Source organism: Trichomycterus rosablanca, chromosome 3 (assembly GCF_030014385.1).
Source record: "Trichomycterus rosablanca isolate fTriRos1 chromosome 3, fTriRos1.hap1, whole genome shotgun sequence".
Lineage (NCBI taxonomy): Eukaryota > Metazoa > Chordata > Actinopteri > Siluriformes > Trichomycteridae > Trichomycterus > Trichomycterus rosablanca.
The window spans coordinates 2,632,661-2,657,192 of NC_085990.1; the positions used below are offsets into that span (position 1 = coordinate 2,632,661).

General features: G+C 42.1%; 2 protein-coding genes across 2 annotated transcripts; one reads left to right on the forward strand and one right to left on the reverse strand.

The window, feature by feature from the left end:
• cct3 (chaperonin containing TCP1, subunit 3 (gamma)) lies at nt 1–11,114 on the forward strand. The gene is made up of 14 exons (XM_062992425.1): nt 1–87; nt 1,313–1,374; nt 1,466–1,516; nt 2,792–2,854; nt 2,938–3,034; nt 4,296–4,413; nt 4,522–4,708; nt 5,605–5,754; nt 5,846–5,978; nt 7,189–7,270; nt 7,361–7,541; nt 7,631–7,876; nt 7,981–8,112; nt 10,816–11,114. The coding sequence occupies exons 1-14, from the start codon at nt 60–62 to the stop codon at nt 10,906–10,908; spliced, it is 1,623 nt and encodes a 540-aa protein (XP_062848495.1). The 5' UTR covers nt 1–59; the 3' UTR covers nt 10,909–11,114.
• Nucleotides 11,115–15,460: 4,346 nt separating this feature from the next.
• On the reverse strand, nt 15,461–19,017 carry tmem79b (transmembrane protein 79b). Its single transcript, XM_062991701.1, has 4 exons — nt 18,310–19,017; nt 16,799–16,993; nt 15,964–16,180; nt 15,461–15,858 (listed from the first exon to the last, which is right to left on the reverse strand). Exons 1-4 carry the CDS (start codon nt 18,875–18,877, stop codon nt 15,657–15,659), a joined length of 1,182 nt encoding a protein of 393 aa, XP_062847771.1. The 5' UTR covers nt 18,878–19,017; the 3' UTR covers nt 15,461–15,656.
• Nucleotides 19,018–24,532: the final 5,515 nt, after the last annotated feature.

Below are 24,532 nucleotides of genomic sequence, written 5' to 3' on the forward strand. Positions count from 1 at the left end.
CCTTTCTTCTCTAGACTGCAGGCGGATTTGGGTGCCGGCTAACGACGCACGCTGCAATCATGATGGGGAGACCGGTTCTCGTGCTCAGTGAGGATTTGTGCTTTTTTATGTCTATAACGTCCTTTTGGTGCCTGCTGTACTTATAATATCTCAGCCATGAGAACTTTAACGTATCGTGATTTTCCGCTTTGTAGTAGCTGCTGATGCTAACAGGCTAACGGGCATGGCATGGCCTCGCTTGGTCACCGGCTAGTTAGCTTAGCATAGCATAGCTTAGCTTTCTGTCAGTCTCTAGCTGTCTAATAGTAGCTGTAGCTCTTATTTAAAGAAACATATAAAGAAATATAGCTTTCTTACCCTGATTACTTTATTATCGTTTAATTTATGGTGCAATATGCCATTCTTTCCCTTTAAAAAGTGATAAATGTAGCATTTTTGTGCATAATATGAAGTCATGTGTTTAACAGCCCAGCTAAAATTGATGCCCATGTTTGGCATTATGGATGTTCAGAGCTGTTGTTCCTCAAATCTAATAATATTTGTACATTGTACACTGTCTGTACACTTTGGTTGGATGTAAATGATGTAGTAAGAGCATCCAGCATTTACAGCCACTCCTTACCCCAGTACAGATACACCCCCAGAGTTTACATTGATGTAGGGCTGGGCGATATGACTACAAAACTCATATCTCGATATACGATACGATACGATACGATATAATGTAAACTTAAAGTACAATAGCAGACCACTGCCTTTTTCCGGGCACAGAAATTGTAAGTAGTGTAAGTTATTTTAGCTTATTTTGTTTATAAATAATTAAGTTTATATTAAATATTCATAAATAAGTTATCTTGAAATCACAAAACATTGTAGTTCTGATCAATTCTGACTAATTACAGTGTTTATATTTTGTATTATTACAAGGCTGTATATATATTTATATTGACTATGAATGTTTATATCAGACATACCAGCAGAATCTCACTATCACATTTATTATGTCCGTTTTACTTCAAACAAATGAGCATTAAAAAAATCCTGGAAAAGTTTAATATTTGACCATGCTCTTCTTTAAATTGAGACCAAATCCATACCCATGTGGTGTTCCATTAAGGATAAAATCCACTTTTTTAAAAATGTTTTCTTTCATGTTTCCAGAATATTTACTGCATATTTTGCACAGAACTCTCATTACTATCATTTTCAGTATCGTGTAAAAAGTAATATCGAATATATCGGTATTTGCGATATACCGCCCGGCCTTACGTTGATGTCAGTGTGGTGCATAAAATATCCTTCTGTCTTTCAGGTCAGAATATGAAAAGAGAGTCTGGACGGAAGGTCCAGGTAGGAAACATCAATGCAGCCAAGGTGAGTCTTTCAATTACAGTTCGTTCTTGATTAAAGTTTATACATCTGTTTATCTATATTTACGTTTTTCTTTATTTTCATTTTATTTTAGACCATAGCAGATGTAATCAGGACATGTCTGGGACCAAGAGCCATGATGAAGGTGTGTAATGCTTCAAGCTCTTCGCTCAGCCTCAGCATCAGTTCTCTCCCTGCTTTAGTATGTTGTAGAGCCACACCCTGACCTAGGATTTATCCAGATAGGATTTATTTTACATAGAGAGCTGGGATGTATTTGCTATTCAGGTTTTGTCCAAATCTGTTGTCTTTGCAATTTTTATCAACATTTACATGTCAAGAACGACTAATCTGTGTTTAATCCCATCATGGAATGACTTGTCCAGATTAAACAGTTTGTAAAGATTACATTTACATGTGTGGTATTTAGCAGACGCTTATCCAAAGCGACTTACAATTATCACTGAATACAGTTCAAGCAATAGAGGGGCCCAACAGTGGGAACATGGTGATGGTATGATTACTAGTCCAGTACCTTAACCACTAAGCTACCACTGTCCTACCCAAGATTATCTGATGTTCCACACAAATACGTGAAAGTCACTTCGGTCAAACACAGGTCTCCAGACTCCACAATGACCTAGGGTCAATTTTGAGCAACCAATTCGTCTTAAATATGTTCGTACAAACGAGGAAAACATGCCAAACCAAGGACTTATGTTTCTGTTTGATTTAACTCTGTAACAGCTACACTTCTGTGCTGATTTAGTTTAGTTTTATTTAAGCTTTTAAGGGTTGAACGGTGGCTTGGTGGGTAGCACTTTTGCCTCACTTGATATCTAGGTGGGGAGCTCCAGGTCCTTTCTGTGTGGAGTTTGCATGTTCTCCCCATGTCTGTGTGGATTTCCTTCGGGAGCTCCGGTTTCATTTTACATTTACGTTTTTGGCATTTAGCGGATGCTTTTATCCAAAGCGACTTACGTTACAGTTACAGTATACAGTTTGAGCAATTGAAGGTTAAGGGCCTTGCTCAAGGCAACCTGGCAGTTGTGAGGCTCGAACCAGTGACCTTCGTTATACCAGTCCAGTACCTTAACCACTAGGCTACCGCTTAGTTTCCTCCAACCAAAGTGTGTAAAACATGATGTTAAAATCCTACAAACTACTTACACTAGACCTAGACTTTAGTCCAGGTTTGGTTTAGTTGTTTTTTAAAGTAATGGTTCCTTTGTTTCATTTAGGTACTCATGTCATCGCATTAAAAATTTAGACAGTTTCTACATGCTCAGATATCTGGAGTTAGGGTTTAAATGATGTTTGCCGGAATAACGACGTCTGCAATTCTGTCTAATTCTAGCATTCAACTAGACTTTAATAAATGAATCCTCAAATAATCTGAGTTGTGTCCCTATTTGTGCAGATGCTGCTGGACCCTATGGGAGGCATCGTAATGACCAATGACGGCAATGCCATCCTGAGAGAGGTATTCTGGGATTTACTTGGTCAGATTACTGTATAAATAATCTGTCCTGGCGACGGCTTGATTCTGACCGACTCTTTCTGCAGATCCAGGTTCAGCACCCTGCTGCCAAGTCCATGATCGAGATCAGCCGCACTCAGGACGAGGAGGTCGGAGACGGCACCACCTCCGTCATTATCCTGGGTTTGTGATGTTTTTTGTGACCCCTGTATTGTTTGAACAGTGGGTTGGGTACATAAGGTTTTCAGTGTGAAAGCATAAACACTAAATGCTCAAAAGTATTTGAACACCTGACTATGAGCTTGTTGGGCATCCCAAAAGTGAATGGTGTTAAAATAGAGCTGTAGAGGTAGAGCTTTTATCCAAAGTGACTTACAGTACTGTGACACTGTCTAAGGAATTAAGGATTAAGGGCAGTGACAACCTGGCAGTGGTGGGGCTTAAACCAGTGACCTTTTGATTACTAGTCCAGTACCTTAACCGCTAGACTACAACTGTAGCCTACAGTCTGTGGGAATTTGTGCACATTCAGTTAAAAGATGACCGCGTTTGTATGACTGGGCACTAAAGCCTCAGTCGGTGTTCCAGTTCATTCCAAAGCTGTTCAGTAGGGCTGTGGTCAAGGCTCTGTGCAGGACACTGGGGTTTGTTTAAATGACCTTATAGACCTTGCTTTGTGCAGGGGGAGACGGTCATACTAGATTACAGAAAGGCCTTCCCTGTCTCGGCTCTGACATCCGGCTGGGTCGGGCGGCCACATGAACAACGATTGGCTGTTGTTCACAGTGTGGGATTAAGCCGGACCAGGGCTCCTCATAAGTGATGCGATTACGATCTCTGCTGGCTGATTGATGGTGCCTCATCCGGGTGTGGCTCTCCGTACACAAAGCTGATCTACGTATGAACTCGCCTCGTGCAGGTGAAAAGATGCAGTCGGTACTGTGTGCACACGTGTCTGTGTGTCGGTTGCGGCGCTCCTCAGTCAGCAGTGGAGGGGAAGCGTAACGCAATCAGGGTAATTGGATATGACTAAATTAGGTAGAAAATTGGGGGGGGGGGGGACTGCGAATTGAAGCATCTTATTTACTATATAATTTATTATAACACTTATCAGCAAGTGTTGTGGCTGAAACACATGAATTCACGTGTTACAAGGGGTGTCCCAATACTTTATCCATGTACTGTAGTATACATCCTGTTATGGTATGGATGGCATTGAATGGTGGCAAGAAGGTCCTGGGTTTGATTCCCAGTTGGAGCGGTTTGCATGTTCTCCCCGTGTCCGTGTGGGTTTCCTCCCACAGTCCAAAGACATGCAAGTGAGGTGAATTGGATCTAATGAACCAGTGTAACCAGTATCTACCTGTCCTGTCCTGAATGGAACCGAAGTGTGTAAAATAAATAACGCGTGGTGCTGCGGTTTACTAAGAGTCTTCGTTTGCAGCTGGAGAGATGCTGTCAGTGGCGGCGCATTTTCTGGAGCAGCAGATGCATCCCACAGTGGTGATCAGCGCCTACAGGCAGGCTCTGGACGACATCCTCAGCATGCTGAAAGAGATCAGGTAGTGCACGAGTATTACACTGGTTAGCATGGAAACGTGTTTCAGTACTCGCACGCGGGTTCTAAATGCCAACACGTTGGTTAAATCCGAAGCGCCTTTGCTCCGCAGCACCCCGGTCGACCAAAACGATCGGGACATGATGCTGAAGATCATTAACTCGGCCATCAACACCAAAGCGCTCAGTCGCTGGTCGACCCTGGCGTGTAACATCGCCCTGGACGCGGTGCGCACCGTGGAGCTGGACGAGAACGGCCGCAAGGAGATCGACATCAAGAACTACGCCAAGGTGGAAAAGGTGAGGGTCGCGTACGGCTTGGTCTTATATCGGCTTCGGCTCGAGAGGTATTTTAGAAGTTTTTGTTTGTTTGTTTATTAGCATTTTAACGTCATGTTTTACAGTTTTGGTTACATTCATGACGGAACAGGTAGCTAGGTGATATCGAACACATTCATTCATTCAACCGCAGTTAGGGGAGGGGGGGGGGGGGGGGGTCTGTGCTGGAGCCTATCCCAGCTTTTCAATGGGCGCAAGGCACACAGTTGCACCCTGGACGGGATGCCAGTCCATCGCAGGGCAGACACACACACACACACACACATCCATTCACTTACAGGGAAATTCACTGGGAGAACATGCAAACTCCACACAGAAAGGACCCGGACAGGGGAGGCGACAGTGCTACCCACCTAGCCATTGTGCCGCCCTATTTTAGAAGTAAAATGAAAGTCATTCCAATATTAATCAGGTTTAAATAAAACAGCTTGAACTGTTTGACCTCTGGGTGGCGCTATTACATAAAACGAATCTAAAACTCCCTCCCCCGTCTTCTTTCCCCCAACTCAAAACGTTAACGTCACACCTACATTAACGTTCCATTTTATCCAAAGCGACTTACAGTTGTGACAGTATACAATCTAAGCAATTGAGGGTTAAGGGCCTCGCTCAAGGGCCCAACAGTGGCAGCCTGGCAGTGGTGGGGCTTGAACCGGCAACCTTCAGATTAGTAATTCAGTACCCTGACCACTAGGCTACAACACAGTTTTTACAGTTTCACAGCAAGAAGGTCCTGGCTTCGATTCCCAGGTGGAGCAGTGTGGGTCATCTCTGTGTAGTTTGCATGTTCTCCTCGTGTCTGTGTTGTCCTTCAGTATAAGGTACAGACAATAACAGACGATCATCTGTGTGTGTAGGTACCCGGCGGGTTCATCGAAGACTCCCGTGTGCTGAAGGGCGTGATGATAAACAAGGACGTGACGCATCCGCGCATGCGCCGCCTCATCAAGAACCCCAGGATTGTCCTCCTCGACTGCTCCCTGGAGTACAAGAAGGGCGAGAGCCAGGTAAAACGTCCAGACCTCAGTGTGAACTTCATGAAAGCATTTTATTCTCTGTGGGTCTCTGATCGAGTCCCGAATGTTTGACCGTCTTCAGACGGATATAGAAATCACTCGTGAGGAAGACTTCGCCAGGATCCTGCAGATGGAGGAAGAGTACATCCAGCAGATCTGTGAAGACATCATCCGCCTCAAGCCCGACCTCATCTTCACCGAGAAGGGAATCTCAGGTACACAGACACGCACTAAGCAAAATGAGAGATAAAAATGTAAAATTTTACCCTGCGTTCACACGGGCAGCGACTTCTCGCTTCTTGTCGCCTAAATCGCTGATCGCTCGATGCCCTGTGTTCACACTGGCAGCATCATTCACATTTACATTTACAGCATTTGGCAGAAGCTTTTATCTAAAGTGACTTAAGTACTATGACGGTATACTGTCTAAGCAATGTATAGAGTCTAAGCAATGCGCCTTGCTCAAGGGCCCAACAGTAGCAACCCGGCAGCAGTGGGGCTTGAACCAGCTACAACTGACCTACTTCATCATTGCCTGTAGATGTTTGTAAACTGACCCTTGTTTGCCATTGTTTCACTGACCACAAGCAAAAAAATGCCTTGGTATTAGTGTACTGGCTAGTATATATTATATACACCGATCAGCCATAACATTAAAACCACCTTTTTGTAGTTCTACAATTACTGACTGTAGTCCATCTGTTTCTCTACATGCTTTGTTACCCTCTTTCATGCTGTTCTTCAATGGTCAGGACCACCACAGAGCAGGTATTATTTAGGTGGTGGATCATTCTCAGCACTGCAGTGACACTGACATGGTGGTGGTGTGTTAGTGTGTGTTGTGCTGGTATGAGTGGATCAGACACAGCAGCGCTGCTGGAGTTTTTAAACACCGTGTCCACTCACTGTCCACTCTATTAGACACTCCTACCTACTCGGTCCACCTTGTAGATGTAAAGTCAGAGACGATCGATCATCTATTGCTGCTGTTTGAGTCGGTCATCTTCTAGACCTTCATCAGTGGTCACAAGATGCTGCCCACGGGGCGCTGTTGGCTGGATGTTTTTGGTCGGTGGACTATTCTCAGTCCAGCAGGGACAGTGAGGTGTTTAAAAACTCCAGCAGCGCTGCTGTGTCTGATCCACTCATACCAGCGCAACACGTCAGTGTCACTGCAGTGCTGAGAATCATCCACCACCTAAATAATACCTGCTCTGTGGTGGTCCTGTGGGGGTCCTGACCATTGAAGAACAGCATAAAAGGGAGCTAAAAAGTATGTAGAGAAACAGATGGACTAAAAATGTACAGTGAGTGTAGAAACAAGGAGGTGGTTTTAATGATATGACTGATCAGTGTATTAGTGTATATTGCCTTTATATATTGAAATCCCTCTTAATATGGGTGTGGCTGTCGTTCACCTTTCAGATCTGGCTCAGCACTATCTTATGAAAGCCAACATCACCGCGATCCGACGCGTCCGCAAGACAGACAACAACCGCATTGCCAGGTAAACTGAGCCCGAACAGACGGACGTTCGTTTTAATCGTGTTTGCCCGTTACCTGAGCGTATCGTCCTTTATCGTTCCGTCCTCCTCAGAGCCTGCGGCGCCCGCATCGCCAACAGGACGGACGAGCTGCGGGAGGACGATGTTGGGACGGGAGCCGGTCTGTTCGAGGTGAAGAAGATCGGCGACGAGTACTTCACCTTCGTCACCGAGTGCAAGGACCCCAAAGCCTGCACCATCCTGCTGAGAGGAGCCAGCAAAGAGATCCTGGCGGTGAGAAAACGCCTTCATTCTGAGTGATGATCTGACTGAATAACGAGTAAAAGTCGTTCTCGGTGTTTTAACGGTCTGCTCCGTCTCAGGAGGTGGAGCGTAATCTCCAGGACGCCATGCAGGTGTGCCGTAACGTGCTGCTGGAGCCGTGCCTGCTGCCCGGCGGCGGCGCTGTGGAGATGGCCGTGTCTCACAGGCTGATCGAACGCTCCAGGGCTTTCACCGGCGTCGAGCAGTGGCCGTACCGCGCCGTGGCTCAGGCCCTCGAGGTCATCCCCCGCACCCTGGTCCAGAACTGCGGCGCCTCCACCATCCGTGTGCTCACCTCCCTCAGGGTAAGTGTGTGTGTGTGTGTGTGTGTGTGTGTGTGTGTGTGTGTGTGGTCTGCTCCTATTCAAACAGGCTTGTGTGACCATCTTCACTCTGCTCCTCTTCCCAGGCGAAGCACACTCAGGAGGGCACCACCTCATGGGGAGTTAATGGAGAGACGGGCACTCTGGCAGACATGGCCGAACTGGGCATCTGGGAGCCGCTGGCTGTCAAAGCCCAAACATACAAGACCGCGGTAGAGGTAAACGCTCGTATACGATCCCTCCCGTTAATTTAATAATAATTACTTCTATTGATGCATTTTTCCGGGCGGCACGGTGGCTCGGTGGGTAGCACTGTCGCCTCACGGCAAGAAGGTCCTGGGTTCGATCCCCGTGTCTGTCTGGGTTTCCTCCGGGAGCTCCGGTTTCCTCCCACAGTCCAAAAACATGCAGCTAGGTTAACTGGAGACACTGAATTGCCCTATAGGTGAATGTGTGTGTGTCTGGACTGACGCCCCATCCAGGGTGTTACTGTGTGCCTTGCGCCCATTGAAAAGCTGGGATAGGCCCCAGCACCGTCGCGACCCTAATCGGATAAGCGGTTAAGACAGTGACTGTGTTCGATATTAAAAACTTGAACTGATGAATCTTGTCCTGTCATGAATGTAACCAAGGCATGTAAAACTCCCAATTTAGTCATATCCAATTACCCTGGTTATATCTCTCCTACACTACTATCCATTTCTTTTCCCCTGCACGAGGCGGGATCACACGGGGGTCAGCATCGTGTATAAAAGTCACGCACTGACCTCCGTTATCTCCAGTCTCGGTGCAGCGCCATCGACCAGCCAGCAGAGGTCGTAACTGCAGCACTGTGTTGACGTCGATATGGTAAATCGATGCATCATTTTTAAAACGGTCATTTCTACAACGTCTCCATTCATATAAGCGTTCAGCACTACTTGCTGCGTACTACACAGCAGCACTAGCGCCATGTTGCACGTCTATATTGTTTCTAGGGCTGGGTATCGCCACTAATTTCCTGGATCGATTCGATTCCGATTCACAAAGTCCCGATTCGATCTTCGATTTTCGATTCGATTCAATTTCGATTCAACACATTTAGGCATATTTGAGTTACATTAACAGGTTTTGTTTAAATATGTACAGATGTTCAGAGAACGAATGTGATAATTGTACAAAAAACACTCATTATTAAAAATATTTGTGTATTTTGTTTACATAAATAATTAATCCAAAAGAGAAAACAGTAACATACATTTTTTATTATTATTTTATATGTCTGACACGCTACAACAGTGTAAATGTAAACATACACCTGGCTGTTGAACAGCTTATACCAAGTTTACACGACACGATACTTATTAACACCTGGTCGCTGTAATGTTCACACTACACGACTGATCGGCGATATGGGGGGTTTTACACCATCTATCACCAGGGGGAATCACAGGCGAGCTTCTCTGCTCTCCAAAACTACGTTTTGTCACGAAAACACATGTGAGAAGTGATGAAAGGTTTAATGATACCACATCCAAACATGCACATCAACAAGTAGCGAGAGATGAAAGTTTGTGCACCGATGAAATAAATGAATCTGAGTGGATTTGGCAACACGAGCAGCATGGATCGTTCTATAGTGAGTTGGAGGTTAATAAATATTTTGTTTTGTAGAGAACGATCAGGTCAGAAATACTGTAAAACTCGTGTGTGCTGATGTATTCTGATAGAAACTATATTGCGCTCCACCACCTGTTTACAACCTCGCCCCTGTGTTTCCCCTCGCTGTTTCTCACGTCGATCGAGAGCCGAGTTTTGATCGCAGAGCGAACACCGAGTTCCTCCCGAATCCAGCACCGACCCGTCGCCGAGCGAAAATCAGTGCAGAAAGTTGTGTAGTGGTCATAACCTGAGCTTCTGCCGTGCTGAACTGATGCGCAGGTCAGATCTCGTTGCATGAAAAAACACTGGCTGGTCACGCGAGATTAAAGGGGGTAACAGATTTCCGTGTGCACCGTAAAAAGGGGCGTATTTAAAAGATCGATCTCGCGTTTATATGAATCGATATCGGATCGTTCAAATAAAGATCGATTCGAATCGAAAAATCGATTTTATAAACCCAGCCCTAATTGTTTCATTAAGCTTAATCGCAGAGATCTTGGAATACAGCATTTCTTAGCGAGGTTAGGTAGGGCATTTTTGCTGTTGCCGCGGTGCTCAAAGCGCAAGAAGCTTCTCATGTGAGTGCGCCGTAACACTCACCACTGTGTTTACATGGCCCAGGATGTGAAGTAAGTGTTGAGTGAATGTGGAGGTTAGAATCTGGGCTCATTCTGTCGTTACTGTACGTTGGACTTAATGAGACGTGCCGACCCCTAACTATAAGTTTAAGCACTTTGCTTTGTGTACAGAACGCCATAAACACGTGCTGGAGCACTTGAGAATGTGATAATATGGACATAAACCCTGTTTACATTTAGTTCTGTTGTATTATTATGCCGTACAGTTTGTTCTTAAAATAAAAGAAGCTTAAATGAGATTCTGAATTACATTTTCTGGAGGAAAATTAATAGTTTAGATTAATAGATAGAAAAATAGTCGTTAGTGGCAGCCCTGGGAGGTGTTATCCTATGGTCTAACACCTTTGGGGCAGACATTGGCCAATCATGTTTACGTACATACGCCCAGCAGAGCTGAAATTACTATTATTTTTTAAAATTTGTGCCACCTGAGCACCTGACAACACAGTTTTAATGCCATTTAAGTTTTATGGGCTTTTTAAATGTCCATTTCATTTGCACTTACTTGCTGATATTATGGTTTTGAGAGAGACCCGAGTTTAAGGTCACGTCTCCACATACTTCGTTTCTTTGCCTATACCCGTCCCTAAACAACTCACCTGTCCTAATAATGATGCTCCTATTTATTTATTTATTTCACAGACTGCCATCCTGCTTCTGCGCATCGACGACATCGTGTCCGGCCACAAGAAGAAGGGAGGAGAGGACAATGCAGGCGGGCAGGGCGCCGAGTAGAGCGAGTAAATTGTTAAAACGCAGCCGTCGGGACACAATATCAACATGATGCGCGTCTAGAATAGCTAACGGTGTTTTCTGATACTGTCTCCATCGACCCCATAATCTCTGGCTCTTATTCTCCCGCTAGGTCGTGCTTATGTATCGCTGCACTGCTTTTTTTACTCCATCGTGAGGGAAAATTAAAAGACTTGTGTTTACATCTGTGAACGTGTACATGTGCCGTTTCTTTACTTCAGGCCTAATTATTGTTTCTATCCATATTGTTGCTGGCTGTCCTCTTCCTCTTTTACCCTCAGCTCTTCCCAGTTTAATTGTCTTTTCTAGTGAACTGGTTTTCTCATAATGTGTCCAACATCACCATTCCAATCAGAGTTAGATCAGAATTATGGATCTGGATTGTTTAACTTTTCAGGGCTGCTTATTGTATTTAGTTTGATCATTGACATTTGAAAAGAAGCTAAAGTGAAATCATATTCATTTGAAGAAAATATTTAACAAATAACAGTTTAAATTGTATTATTATTGATCTAATGTAATAATAATGCATGGAACAAAAATATTGGTTTTTTTTATCTTCTCAAGACTCAAGCTTTGATATTTTATGCATTTTTATTTTGTTTTTTACCTTATTTATTATGTAGTACTTTGCTACCGCTAGATGTCAGACAAAAGTGTCCACTAATGGGGACAACAGGTCTAAGTTAAGCAGAATCAGTAAACTCAGGGTATAATGTCCTCGTATGTGACCGCAGGGTCTCAAGGGGTTAAAAAAAAAAGTCAAGACAGGCCAGGGTCAAAATAACGGAAACCTACAGCTATACAAAATGGATTTAAAGAAGCCTGTAGGGAGCGGAACAGGGCCACCCTTCTCAGTGGTAACTGGGAATTTATGACTCTTCCAGTCAGTTAGATCAGAATTATGGATCTGGATTGTTTAACTTTTCAATACTGCTTATTGTAGAGTTTGATCATTCAAAAAGCGAAATAATATGTGTATAAAAGACCTCTTAAGACCTGAGCTTTATGCATGATATGTTATGAATTTATCTTGTTTTTTTAGCTTATTTATTATCTAATACTTTGGTTACAGCTAGATGTCAGACAAAAGTGTCCACTAATGGGGACAAGTCTAAGCAGAACAACGTACAGTATGAGGCATAACGAAGCCAAAATGTAACGTCCCCATATGTGACCACAGGGTTTTAAGGGGCTAAAAAATGTCCAGACAGGCCAGGGTCAAAATAACGGAAACCAACAGCTATACAAAATGCACTTGAAGACACCTATAGGCCACTGTTTGCTGTCTAGCAGCTTTAATTCCTTATTGTATGCTGTAATCTGAGTGCTTATTGGTTTGTGGTAAAATTGAGAAGCGTTCCTTTCCTTTAAATGATAAGTTTTATTTATTTAGCGCCTTTCACAACCTCGGGGATGAAGTTGGTGTTCATGAACTACACAGGCTGCACTCCAGAACAGTTATTTGAAGGTCTTTAAAGGAGGTTGAACTTATCCTGATGTTTGTAGTATAGGAAAATCATCAGGAACAAGTGTCTGCACCATAGGGTGCACCTGTTAGGCAAGTGCAATATTCCTTTTCTGTAACTCGTTATGATGTTAAACAGTATTTGCTAGCTTTAAACCACACAAACTCCCATAACATGTAGATTTGAACCATTTCTGCTGTTTTGTTCATGGACTGTGTTGTTCAACAGCTAAATTATGGTTCCTATAATTGTTCCCATCCATGTGGTTCTTACTAGCAGCAGGTAGGTGTGGACAATGCTGTAATATTTTACTGCTGAAGGTAAACTCCCATTTGGGCAACAGGAACCACAATGAGAATCACTTTTTTGATTTCTTAAGTGCATCATCTCACTCTTGGGTAGACGACAGATAGAAGGCAGGTTACCAAGTTCATGATCACCGGCATTTTCTGACCCAAACTCCACTCAATATAACAATAAAAACACTTCAGCAGATGCTTTTTATTCAAAGCGACTTGCAATCATTACTGAATACACTTGTTGAGCAATTACAGGTTAAGGGGTCTTGTTCACAGGCCCAACAGTGGCAACTTGGCTAGATCTACTGTCCACTTTTTAAATTCTACACATTTAAAGTCATTTTCAGTCCAGCAGTGTGTATAAATCTGACATTAACATCCTAAAAAGGTCAGAAAGATCATGTGTGAAAATCGAGATGACGGCTCAGGTCAAACTAAAAAGGTTCTCCAGAGTGTGTTCGTGCAAATATATATCTGTGCTTTATTTGTAGTTTAAAAAAAAGTTTAAATATACATAATTATACATTCTTTATATGTATTATAACAATTATAAACTGAACTGAAGAAACATGCACTCTGTTGCACTCCATATTTTCCAAAATATAAGACATTTCAGGCTTACAACAACTACATACTAAAAACATGTACAGTACCAAAATAAACACAGAGATGGTTACATGAACAGACAATATAGAAAACTTTGATGCTAAACAAATAAAAATGAAAGACAACTTGTCTCCAGAGACGTTTGAAGGTTTGAGTATTGAATGCCATACACAGATATAGATTAATAATCAACACCCAGCTTCTTACCAACACACCAGATCTGTTCACCACACCCACATCACCTTACACCAGGTATTACAGTACAATTCAAGCAACTGAGGATTATGGACCTTGCTCAGTGGTGGGGCTTGAACCTGCAACCATCTGATCACTAGTCCAGTACCTTAACCGCTGAGCTACCTAGTCTAAGCAATACCTTGCTCAAGGGCCCAACAGTGGCAACCTGACAGTGGCGGGTTTGAACCAGCAACCTTCTGCTTACTAGTCCAGTACCTTAACTACCACTGATATGCAATATTCACATAGATGTCACAGTTGTTTATATTAATGAAATGATTTTTATTAACATCATAAACATAAACACCGTAAATTATAACTATTCCTTTCCGTCAGTAGAAAAATCTACCCTTAAAAAATAAAAATGCCCAGAAAAACCAGGACCAAGCAGGTCAAGAGTTCAACTTCTCAGAATAAACACATATTAATAACATATTATAGGAAACACATGATCCATCAGTGCAAAGGCAGTCTGGGAAATGTAGGAAGTCAAACATTATAGTGTCATAGTGTAATACAACAGTCGGATATCTTTAGTAGAAAAGTCTATATGATTGTGGAACTGTTTCTATTTAACTTCTACTTCATTAAAACACCCTTTACATTTTATTTATCATCTTCAGAGCGAGCTTTCTCCAAAAATTCAATGTACAATAGAGTCAAAAGTGTACATTTACTTTACTTAAATAAAAGGAATATGTATGTTCTAACAGCTGTGGCATTTTAATAGCCTTCCGAAGTGGTTTTGCCGGGAATGAATAAATAAAATACGTTCCTGTGTCAAATAATTGTAATCAAACAAAATGCAGGAACAGGAGGTGTTTTTGCACAACAATTTCTAATTAATAGCTGACCTGCTGTTGTTTTTTTTAAACCCATACACATTCCCAAAATCAGGTATGACCAGCAACCTTCTGATTACTAGTTCAGTAACTTAACCGCTGAGCTACCACTATTGCAGAGATGTGGAAACCACAATCCTGACTTCAGTATCATGTAATACACGTTTTTATTATTTTGGACTCGATTATAAATGTCATTTTAACGACTTACAATTCAAGCAAATGAGGATTAAGGGTCTTGCTCAGTGGGTGGGGTTTGAATCGGCACCATTCTGATTACTAGTCCAGTACCATAACCACTGAGCTACCACTGTTACCTCTATTAGAGAGTGGAAACCACAATCCTGTCTTCAGTATTATGTAATACTGTAGATGCTTTTTATTATTATAAATTTTGCAGACGCTTTTATCCAAAGCCACTTACAGTACACAGTCAAGGGTCCAACAGTGGCGGGTTTGAACCAGCAACCTTCTGCTCACTAGTCCAGTACCTTACCTGCCACTGATATGCAATATTCACATAGATGACACAGCTGTTGTGTACTAATGAAATGATTTAATACACATCCTAAACGTCATAAACATCAATTATTTATCTGTGTCAGTGTGAAGAGGAAGTCAAAGAGCTCAAAAAATCATCAAGAAATAAAAAATAGCCCAGAAAAACCAGGACCAAGCAGGTCAAGGATTCAACTTTTAAAAATCCATGACTAGTCAGTGCAACGGCAGTCTGGGAAATGTAGGAAGTCGAACATTATAGTGATATAGGATGCTGCAGTTGGACCCTTGAGCAAGACCCTTAACCCTGAATTGCTCAGAATGTGTACCGCTTTGGATAAAGGCGTCTGCTAGGTGCTGAAAGTAAAATGTAAATGTAGTGAATTCTTTTGACTCTGAAAGTACAAAAACTGCCAACAAGAAGGTTTCCTTCCCTCCTAAGAATCATTCAGTACATGTTTAAATATAAAGAGTAATATAAGAGTAATATCAGTGACTGATTGTTCACTGTATGACACCTTAACGTTCATCTTTAGGCACACAAGGCAAGAATAAGAATACGAACAAAGACAGATCTGATAGCTCGACTACATTTAGTCTGTATTTAAAACCATCAGCTTTATACACAGTTGTTCATAACAAAAGGTTCAATATAAACACATAAGTGACAAGCCTTCGCCTGCTTCACCTGCACCAGGTCCTCAAAACTGGAACTTCCAGCTCCGTGTAAGCAGGTTTCCATCAGTGATACTAATCTACAGAGATCAGACAGCTTTTCTCTACCCCCAGAACCTCTGCCTGTGGTCCTGAGGAGGGCCGGGCGGCTCCAGGTTCTCCTGGGCGAAGATGGAGCCGGCCGAATCGGTCATGAAGATGAAGTACAGGTTGGCCACCAGCATGGTCAGCATGGGGAAGAAGCAGAACCCAAAACCGAAGCCCCTCAGACTGCTGCCACACGCCGCTGCGATCCAGTAAACCAGCCTGCAAACCACACAGATGGTGATGAATGCCAACGGTGTTAAGGTACGTCTGCCAAGTATGCACACACATTTTTCCACAAGGAAATCTGGGTAAATTAGACGTTACCTGCCGAAGACAAATATGATGGTGAGTAGAGGCACCAGTTTGAGAAGGTTCTGGTCCAGATAGGCGGCCATGACCCCCAGCTGAAGGAAGTACAGCAGGAAGAGGGAGATGGAATCATCGACGTAACTGCGGTGGATGTTCACCTGATCGATCTTCTCATCACACAGAGGCTGTAGAGCACGGTAATGTATACGAGACACGCCCAGCACTAACACACCTACAAGAATGAAGAACACAGACTGTAAGTTTCTGATGTTGACTAACCATAAATTTCCCCTACCAATGTAGTTGGTACCCAATCGCATTTCGCTTAATCTACTACTGCAGACCTCACTGCAGTAGCGGACCGCTTCTTTTCACCTGCACATTGAGGGTTGAGATGGAGATCCGTATCGCACACAGAGAGTCACACACCGATCTCCATTACCCCCCCTCTCATTGTGCAGTACCATCGACCAGCCAGTAGAGGTCGTAATTACAGCAGTGGTGAGAAAACCTCTCCAGCGTTCCCACCCTCGGACGAGCCCATCACTGTCCGTATAGGAGCCCAGCCTGCTGGAGGCAGTTTATTTATTTATTTAGATGTTTTACGCCGTGTTTACACTATGGGTCTGTCTGAAAACCTAGTGAGCTGCCTACTGCTGCCTGATCAGCTGCCTCAGTAGAGAGGATTCTAATAAGACATGGAACTCATAAGGCAGATTATTTAGACGCTGTACTTAGACAGCGATCACTGCTCCACCTGGGAATCGAAACCCAGGACCTTCTTGCTGTAAGGCTACAGTGCTACAGTGCAAAGCTACCTTCATACTTCATCCCACACGTTCGTCCTTACCCAATACAATTGGAATGACGGCGAAGACCGAGCAGCGCAGGGTGTAGACCAGCCTCAGGGGGGCGCTGTCCAGCACAGGAGCATCGAAGGGCAGGAAAACGTAGCCTCCCCACACCAGAACGGGGAAGATCAGGGCTGACATGAACAGCGACACGCCCATTTTCAGGACGTCTCGATATCCCCCAATACACCAACCTTAAAAAAAATAAAATAAAGAAAAACACTCAGAAATGATTCGGTAGGTCCGTTAGCACCCTATAATTATGTACAATTATGTGAATATTAGAAGTATGCTTTTACATTTTTATGCATAAGAGTCACCGGGGCCACAACCTCAAAACATAAAGGTTTCAATTTTACTTTCTAAACTGGATTAGGGCTGTGCGATATGACTAAAAAAGTCATATCTCGATATGCTTTTGAGAAGTGGCGATATACAGTACAGTACAATACGATGTAATGTAAACTTAGAGTACAATACACTGTAGTTCTGATCAATTCTGACTAATTACAGTGTTTATATTTTGTATTATTACAGGCTGTATTTGTATTCATATTGACAATATTTATAATAAACAAACCAGCAGAATCTCCCATTTCTGCTCCGTTTAACTTCAAATTAATGAGCATCAAAAATTACCGAAAAAGTTTAATATTTGATGATGCTTTTCTATCAGTGCAAAATGAAAGCGCACGGTAAACAGCAGCACCGCGACCCAGATCAACCACACAGCAGCATAAAATCATAACCTCAGCTTACCTTGAAGGCCATCTAGTATATTTCCAGAATATTTCCAGAATATAAAAATCCATATTTAACTGTGTTTATCCTCCTAACTAATGAAAACCGTCTTAGATCATTTAATTTAATTTACTCTCTCGGCTGTCGCGGTTAAAAGCTTAAATTGGTGATTCGTTCACTAATCTGTCACTTCTACAACAACCAATGAAGAGAGAGATTGAAATTCCGCCCAAAATCTGAATTCGGAAGCTCTGATTGGTTTATTCATCTGAATCTTTACCATAGATAAGAGCACAGCTCCCTGAATCGATTCCAATGAATAACTCGTCTGAAAAGAGTCGTTTCTGACTCGTTGACTCAGTGATTCAGTTTCAATGTGTGTGCGTGCACGGTGCACGCGCCCACCTGCTCATACGCTAAGGAAAGCGTTCCGCTTAGCGCTTTTGTGTTTTAAACGTTCTCAAATGTGTATTCTACGCATACTCGATTATATGGAATATAACATATAGACTCACAAGCTTAAGATCTCAGCTCAGTTGTGCTAGTGTGTTTTACCGCAGCGCCACCCGAACACTTTAACGCCCTTTTTTTGGTCAATGCTGATTTGTTAAGAAGGTTTGGGATGTGCCATAATTGGCACATTTGTACTTGGCATGAGTGTAAATGTTGTGCTGCGTTTTTAAACCGGTTAGACCATTGTAAGACAATCATCTGTAGGTGTTCTAATTCATGTAACTCTATTTATTCTGGTGTACTGTGTAATACTTACAGCATTGTGTTTTATAATGTCTAGGATAATCATCGCAGTATCCGTCCGGCAGCGTTCCCTGATGGTTAATAAAAGGCGTGTTCTCTTCCTTCCAGCATTCCGAGCTGTGTCTGGGTGGATTGGGCATGCTGACCGAGCGCATGATGCCGAGACTCGGACTGAAGACACCGGCTGCTTTCTCCGGCATGGCGTTCAGCTCCTCCACCTCGATCTCCAAGTGTTCCACCTTCTCCGGTCGCTCTCCTTCCATCCAGCTGTCTCCCGTCTGCCTTTTATCTCGCCCGCCGAACTCCCGCTCGCTCTCCGTCCTGCTCGCTCCCCCGCGGAGGGACACGCTGTCCGATCTGGTGCTCTCGGCGTTATCTGGTTCAGGTTGATCGGCTTTGTCTCCAGGCCACGGCAGGGTACTCGGCTCCACGTCGGCCGTCATCTCTTCTTCTGCTCGGTTCAGGTCCGTCTTCATCTTCTCCTCCTCATCCTTCACCCATTCAGGTGCAGAAGGTTTTGTGATCTGATCTGGAGGAGCTTTCAGAATCGGTGCAGAGTCTGGAAAAAGCAACTCGGACATCCTGAAGACCTGATGTGTATCTGTAATGTGATGGTTGCTTAAATATCCAAACGTTCTTTAAAGTCCATCCTTTATAATACAGTACCTGGAATTACATTTGTCTTTTATCTTAAAAAACAGAAAAGAGGTAAATAAGTACAAGCATGTCTAAAATATTAAAATCCCTCGACTTTTTTCCACATTTTATTGTTTTGGATTTGTTTTTGACCTAATCATTTATAATGGTGATAAAAACATGTTTTTAAAGCATTCTAAAAAATTAAACATCAAAAGCTAAAATTCCTTATTTACAAAAGTATTCAGACCCTTTTGGCAGCAATTACAACCCCAAATCTTGTATATCTTGGTACAAGCTTTCAACACCTGGATTTAGGCAGTTTATCCCATTCTACATAGGTGTCTAAAAGTCATGTATCAAATACGATACACTTGGCGTTATAGGGTTAATTCTGCTCTGTGAACAGTCATCTACTGATCTGTCCACACATGCTGGATTGTGTTTGCCCGAAGAGTTCATCATGTGTGTTTCATTTGCATGTAGCTTAAGTCCCACCACTGCCAGGTTGCCACTGTTGGGCCCTTGAGCAAGGCCCTTAGCCCTAAATTGCTCAGACTGTGTACCGTCACAGTACTGTAATTCGCTTTGGATAAAGGCATCTGCTAAATGCTGTACATTTAAATGTTATGGCAGTTGTAGCCTAGTGGTTAAGGTTCAGGACTAGTGATCAGAAGGCCACTGGTTCAAGCCCTACCAATACCAGGTTGCAACTGTTGGGCCCTTGAGTAAGACTCTTAACCCTCAATTGCTCAGACTATATACCGTCACAGCACTAAGTCGCTTTGAATAAAAGCATCTGCCAAAACAGTGGTTTCCATCTTGGCATTGGATTTATGAAGTGCTGATGTCCATTTAACAGGTTCCTCCATCTCTGAACAAGAACTTCTTGAGGTCCGATACATTTTGTTTTCTTTGTAATATTGGAGTAGGTTGTAGAGTAGGTGATGCAAAGCAAAATGGGTCAAACGGACCTGGGTTTGATCCTCGTTTCCAGTCACTTTTAGGACTTTCCCGCCATTAAAAACATGCAATAGTTGAACCAGTTGCTTTTAATGGGCCCGTGGTCAGATTTAATAAGTGTTTGGTGCCCAGGGATCAGTTGGCACCCTGTCCTGACCACAACTCTGACCATGATGGAACGGTGAGTAAAAAAATATTGTTTTTACTTAATATACATATTTTAATAAAATATTTATAAATATATTTTAATAAAGTATTTATAAACATATTTTAATGAAGTATTTATATACATATTTTAATAAAGTATTTATATACATATTTTAATAAAGTATTTATATACATATTTTAATAAAGTATTTATAAACATATTTTAATGAAGTATTTATATACATATTTTAATGAAGTAAATGTATGTTTATACATATTTTAATGAAGTAAACTATTTATATACATATTTAAATGAAGTTAAGTATTTAATATACATATTTAAATGAAGTTAAGTATTTAATATACATATTTTAAAGTTAAGTATTTAATATACATATTTTAAAGTATTTAATATACATATTTTAATGAAGTTAAGTATTTAATATACATATTTTAAAGAAGTTAAGTATTTAATATACATATTTAAATGAAGTTAAGTATTTAATATACATATTTTAATGAAGTTAAGTATTTAATATACATATTTTAATAAAGTAAAGTATTTTATATACATATTTAAATGAAGTTAAGTATTTAATATACATATTTTAAAGAAGTTAAGTATTTAATATACATATTTTAATAAAGTAAAGTATTTAATATACATATTTTAATGAAGTAAAGTATTTAATATACATATTTTAAAAGTAAACTATTTAATATACATATTTTAATAAAGTAAACTATTTAATATACATATTTTAATAAAGTAAAGTATTTAATATACAGATTTTAATGAAGTTAAGTATTTAATATACATATTATAATGAAGTGAAGTATTTAATATACATATTTAAACACAACCCATGTCTAATACATTATACCATAATTAAATAAAAGTCCTTGTATTCTGAATAATGCTTTTTAAATCGTTTTCTGGGCTGAAAACACATTTTTGTGTCCTCATCATGTTTCAGTAAACTTATACTGAGTTTCTACCCAACCCTGAAACCAAACTAAACCAACTTATAATAAATAATTAGAAATAATAATAAACAAGAAAACTACTGGAATTAGTTTGGCTTCACAGCCTGGATTGTACAAAATAAAAACATAATGTATTATATATATATATATATATATATATATATAAAACAGATATTTACTCAGTAACAGTAATTTAGTTCTGCAGTTGTGAAACACATTGATCAGGCTTACAGGCCTGTCGTAAACACGTCAAAATAACACGGAAGTCATTAAACAAGCTTAAATATCGATACACAGACACCAGTGATACACTAATAAGCTTTAATAAATAAACTTACCCGAGATTAAAGGTAATTAAACACTCGTTTTCATCCAAAATCTGCTTTAAAATATTTTCCACGTCTGTTTGGGAAGTTTCCGAGGAGGAAGTGCAGGACAGGTGAGTTCAGGTATGTGAATCTGTCATGAGGGTAAAACTGCGCCCTCTACCGGCTGCTCTCTGTAGTGGAGGAAAAAAACCAACCGGTCCGGTTATTCTCATTCATTCATTGTCTGGTTTACCACTGCTTTGTTCTATTCAGGGTCGCGGTGGATACGTTTCACACGGCGAAGGGCAGGAAACACCCTGGACAGGTCGCCAGCTCATCACAGGACAAACACACACACACACACACCTGGGGCGATTTTACATTTTCGGCATTTAGCAGACACCTTTATCCAAAGCGACTTACAGTACTGTGGCATTATACAGTCTGAGCAACTGAGGGTTAAGGGCCTTGCTCAAGGGCCCAACAGTGGCAACCTGGCAGTGGTGGGGCTTGAACCGGTGACCTTCTGATTACTAGTCCAGCACCTCAACCGCTAGGCTACAACTGCCCATACAACTGATACGATTTTGTATCTCCAATTAAGATACCCACACAAACACGAGGAGAACATGCAAACTTCCCACAGAAAGGACCCGGACCGCCCCGTCTGGGGATCGAACCCAGGACCTTCTTGCTGTGAGGCGACAGTTGCTACCCACCGTCGTCTTCCCAAAAATTAATAACTAATAACTAATAACCAGCTTTCGGAAGGAGCTTGGAAGCAGCTCAGAACCAGCTTTCGGAAGCAGTTTAGACCCAGCTCAGAACCAGCTCTCGGAAGCAGCTCAGAACCAGCTTTTGGAAGCAGCTCAGAACCATCTCTGAACCAGCTTAGACCCAGCTCAGAACCAGCTCTCGGAAGCAGCTCAGAACCAGCTTTTGGAAGCAGCTCAGAACCAGCTCTGAACCAGCTTAGACCCAGCTCAGAACCAGCTCGGAACTAGCTCAGAGAAGCAGCTCAGAACCAGCTTTTGGAAGCAGCTCAGAACCAGCTCAGAACCAGCTCTGAACCAGCTTAGACCCAGCTCAGAACCAGCTCGGAACTAGCTCAGAGAAGCAGCTCAGAACCAGCTTTTGGAAGCAGCTCAGAACCAGCTCTGAACCAGCTCAGAACCAGCTCGGAACTAGCTCAGAGAAGCAGCTCAGAACCAGCTTTTGGAAGCAGCTCAGAACCAGCTCTGAACCAGCTTAGACCCAGCTCAGAACCAGCTCGGAACTAGCTCAGAGAAGCAGCTCAGAACCAGCTTTTGGAAGCAGCTCAGAACCAGCTCAGAACCAGCTCTGAACCAGCTTAGACCCAGCTCGGAACTAGCTCAGAGAAGCAGCTCAGAACCAGCTTTCGGAAGCAGCTTAGAACCAGCTCAGACCCCACTCAGAAGCAGCTCAGAAGCAGCTCAGAACCAGCTCAGTAATTGTTTGTGAAAGCCTTAATAAACTCATTAATCATTTTTCAACAGCTCCAAGTGTATTGTTGGTTATTTGGCATCTTGCATCCATCAGTGAGGACTGATTTGAGGTGGTGATGTTTTATCCAGCAAATCCGGTGCCACCGTGGTGTTCTTTCTGCTCCTGCTTCTTCCCTGTACTTAATCTGTCAGTGCAGAGTAAGCAATCTTTAGGTGGTGGATTATTCTTAGCACATCGGTGACTCTGAGAAGATAATAGCATGTTAGGGGGTGTTGTGCTGGTACAAAAGTATTTCTGCACATCTTACTGTCACTGCCAGAGTGTATAAGAGAACGATACGCCACCATAGACGTAGATTTATTCTTATATAAAATATCAGCTACTTTAAAACATTTGAGACTTTTCTTAAACGTTATTGTTAATTCAGTTAGTCGACTGACTGTAGCTCAGCTATCAGCCACCATTCAGCAGTGGAAATTATGTCTATTATATTATACACTGATCAGCCATAACATTAAAACCACCTCCTTGTTTCTACACTCACTGTCCATTTTATCAGCTCCACTGCTGTTCTTCAATGGTCAGGACCCCCAGGACATGGTGGTGGTGTGTTAGTGTGTGTTGTGCTGGTATGAGTGGAACAGACACAGAAGCGCTGCTGGAGTTTTTAAATACTGTGTCCACTCACTGTCCGATCTACTAGATATTAGACACTCCTACCTAGCTGGTCCACCTTGTAGATGTAAAGTCAGAGACGATCGCTCATCTATTGCTGCTGTTTGAGTCGGTCATCTCATCATCGATTCTCAGTCCAGCAGTGACAGTGAGGTGTTTAAAAACTCCAGCAGCGCTGCTGTGTCTGATCCACTCATACCAGCACAACACACACTAACACACCGCCACCATGTCAGTGTCACTGCAGTGCTGAGAATGATCCACCACCCAAATAATACCTGCTCTGTGGTGGTCCTGTGGGGGTCCTGACCATTAAGAAACAGGGTGAAAAAGCATGCAGAGGAACAGATGGACTACAGTCAGTACTTGTAGAACTACAAAGTGCTTCTATATGGTAAGTGGAGCTGATAAAATGGACAGTGAGTGTAGAAACAAGGAGGTGGTTTTAATGTTATGGCTGATCGGTGTATATATGTAACATGGAAGACCATGGAGTCCCCAAGGCCACAAAATACTCACCTAAAATGGTAAACATTATAAAAAATGAAGAAATAAGATTAAAGATGCATTAAACTAATTTTGGGGAGGCAGGCAGCTTGGGCAGGCAGGCAGGTTACCATAGCTACTCCTCAGCCCACCTAAAGCACCGCTAATCTAGAACGTTTTCATTCATCAGTAGCCAGTTTGTGGCATTTTTGCATTTTTCCTTTTGTAACCTGCACTGTTTGTGAAGATGAGTGTGCGACCAAGCACAAAGAAACCAAAAATGTTTCGATTCGGGCAGGAACGCTGCAGAGACGCTGTTCCGTTCATATGTGGAAGAAGCTGACGGAGAATATTAACCTACAATCTGACATTCATATGAAGTCAAGCGCCTCTGCTGGACAGTTTTGGAACTTTCTGGCTGAGAAAAAATATCCAAACATAAGAAAATGTTCCACATATTTGACAGCATTTTTGGATCAACCTGCTTATGTAAATCAGCCTTTTTCTACATAAAAATTATTAAGTAACTAAATATGAGTCCACTCTTACTGATGAACACTTGGAAGC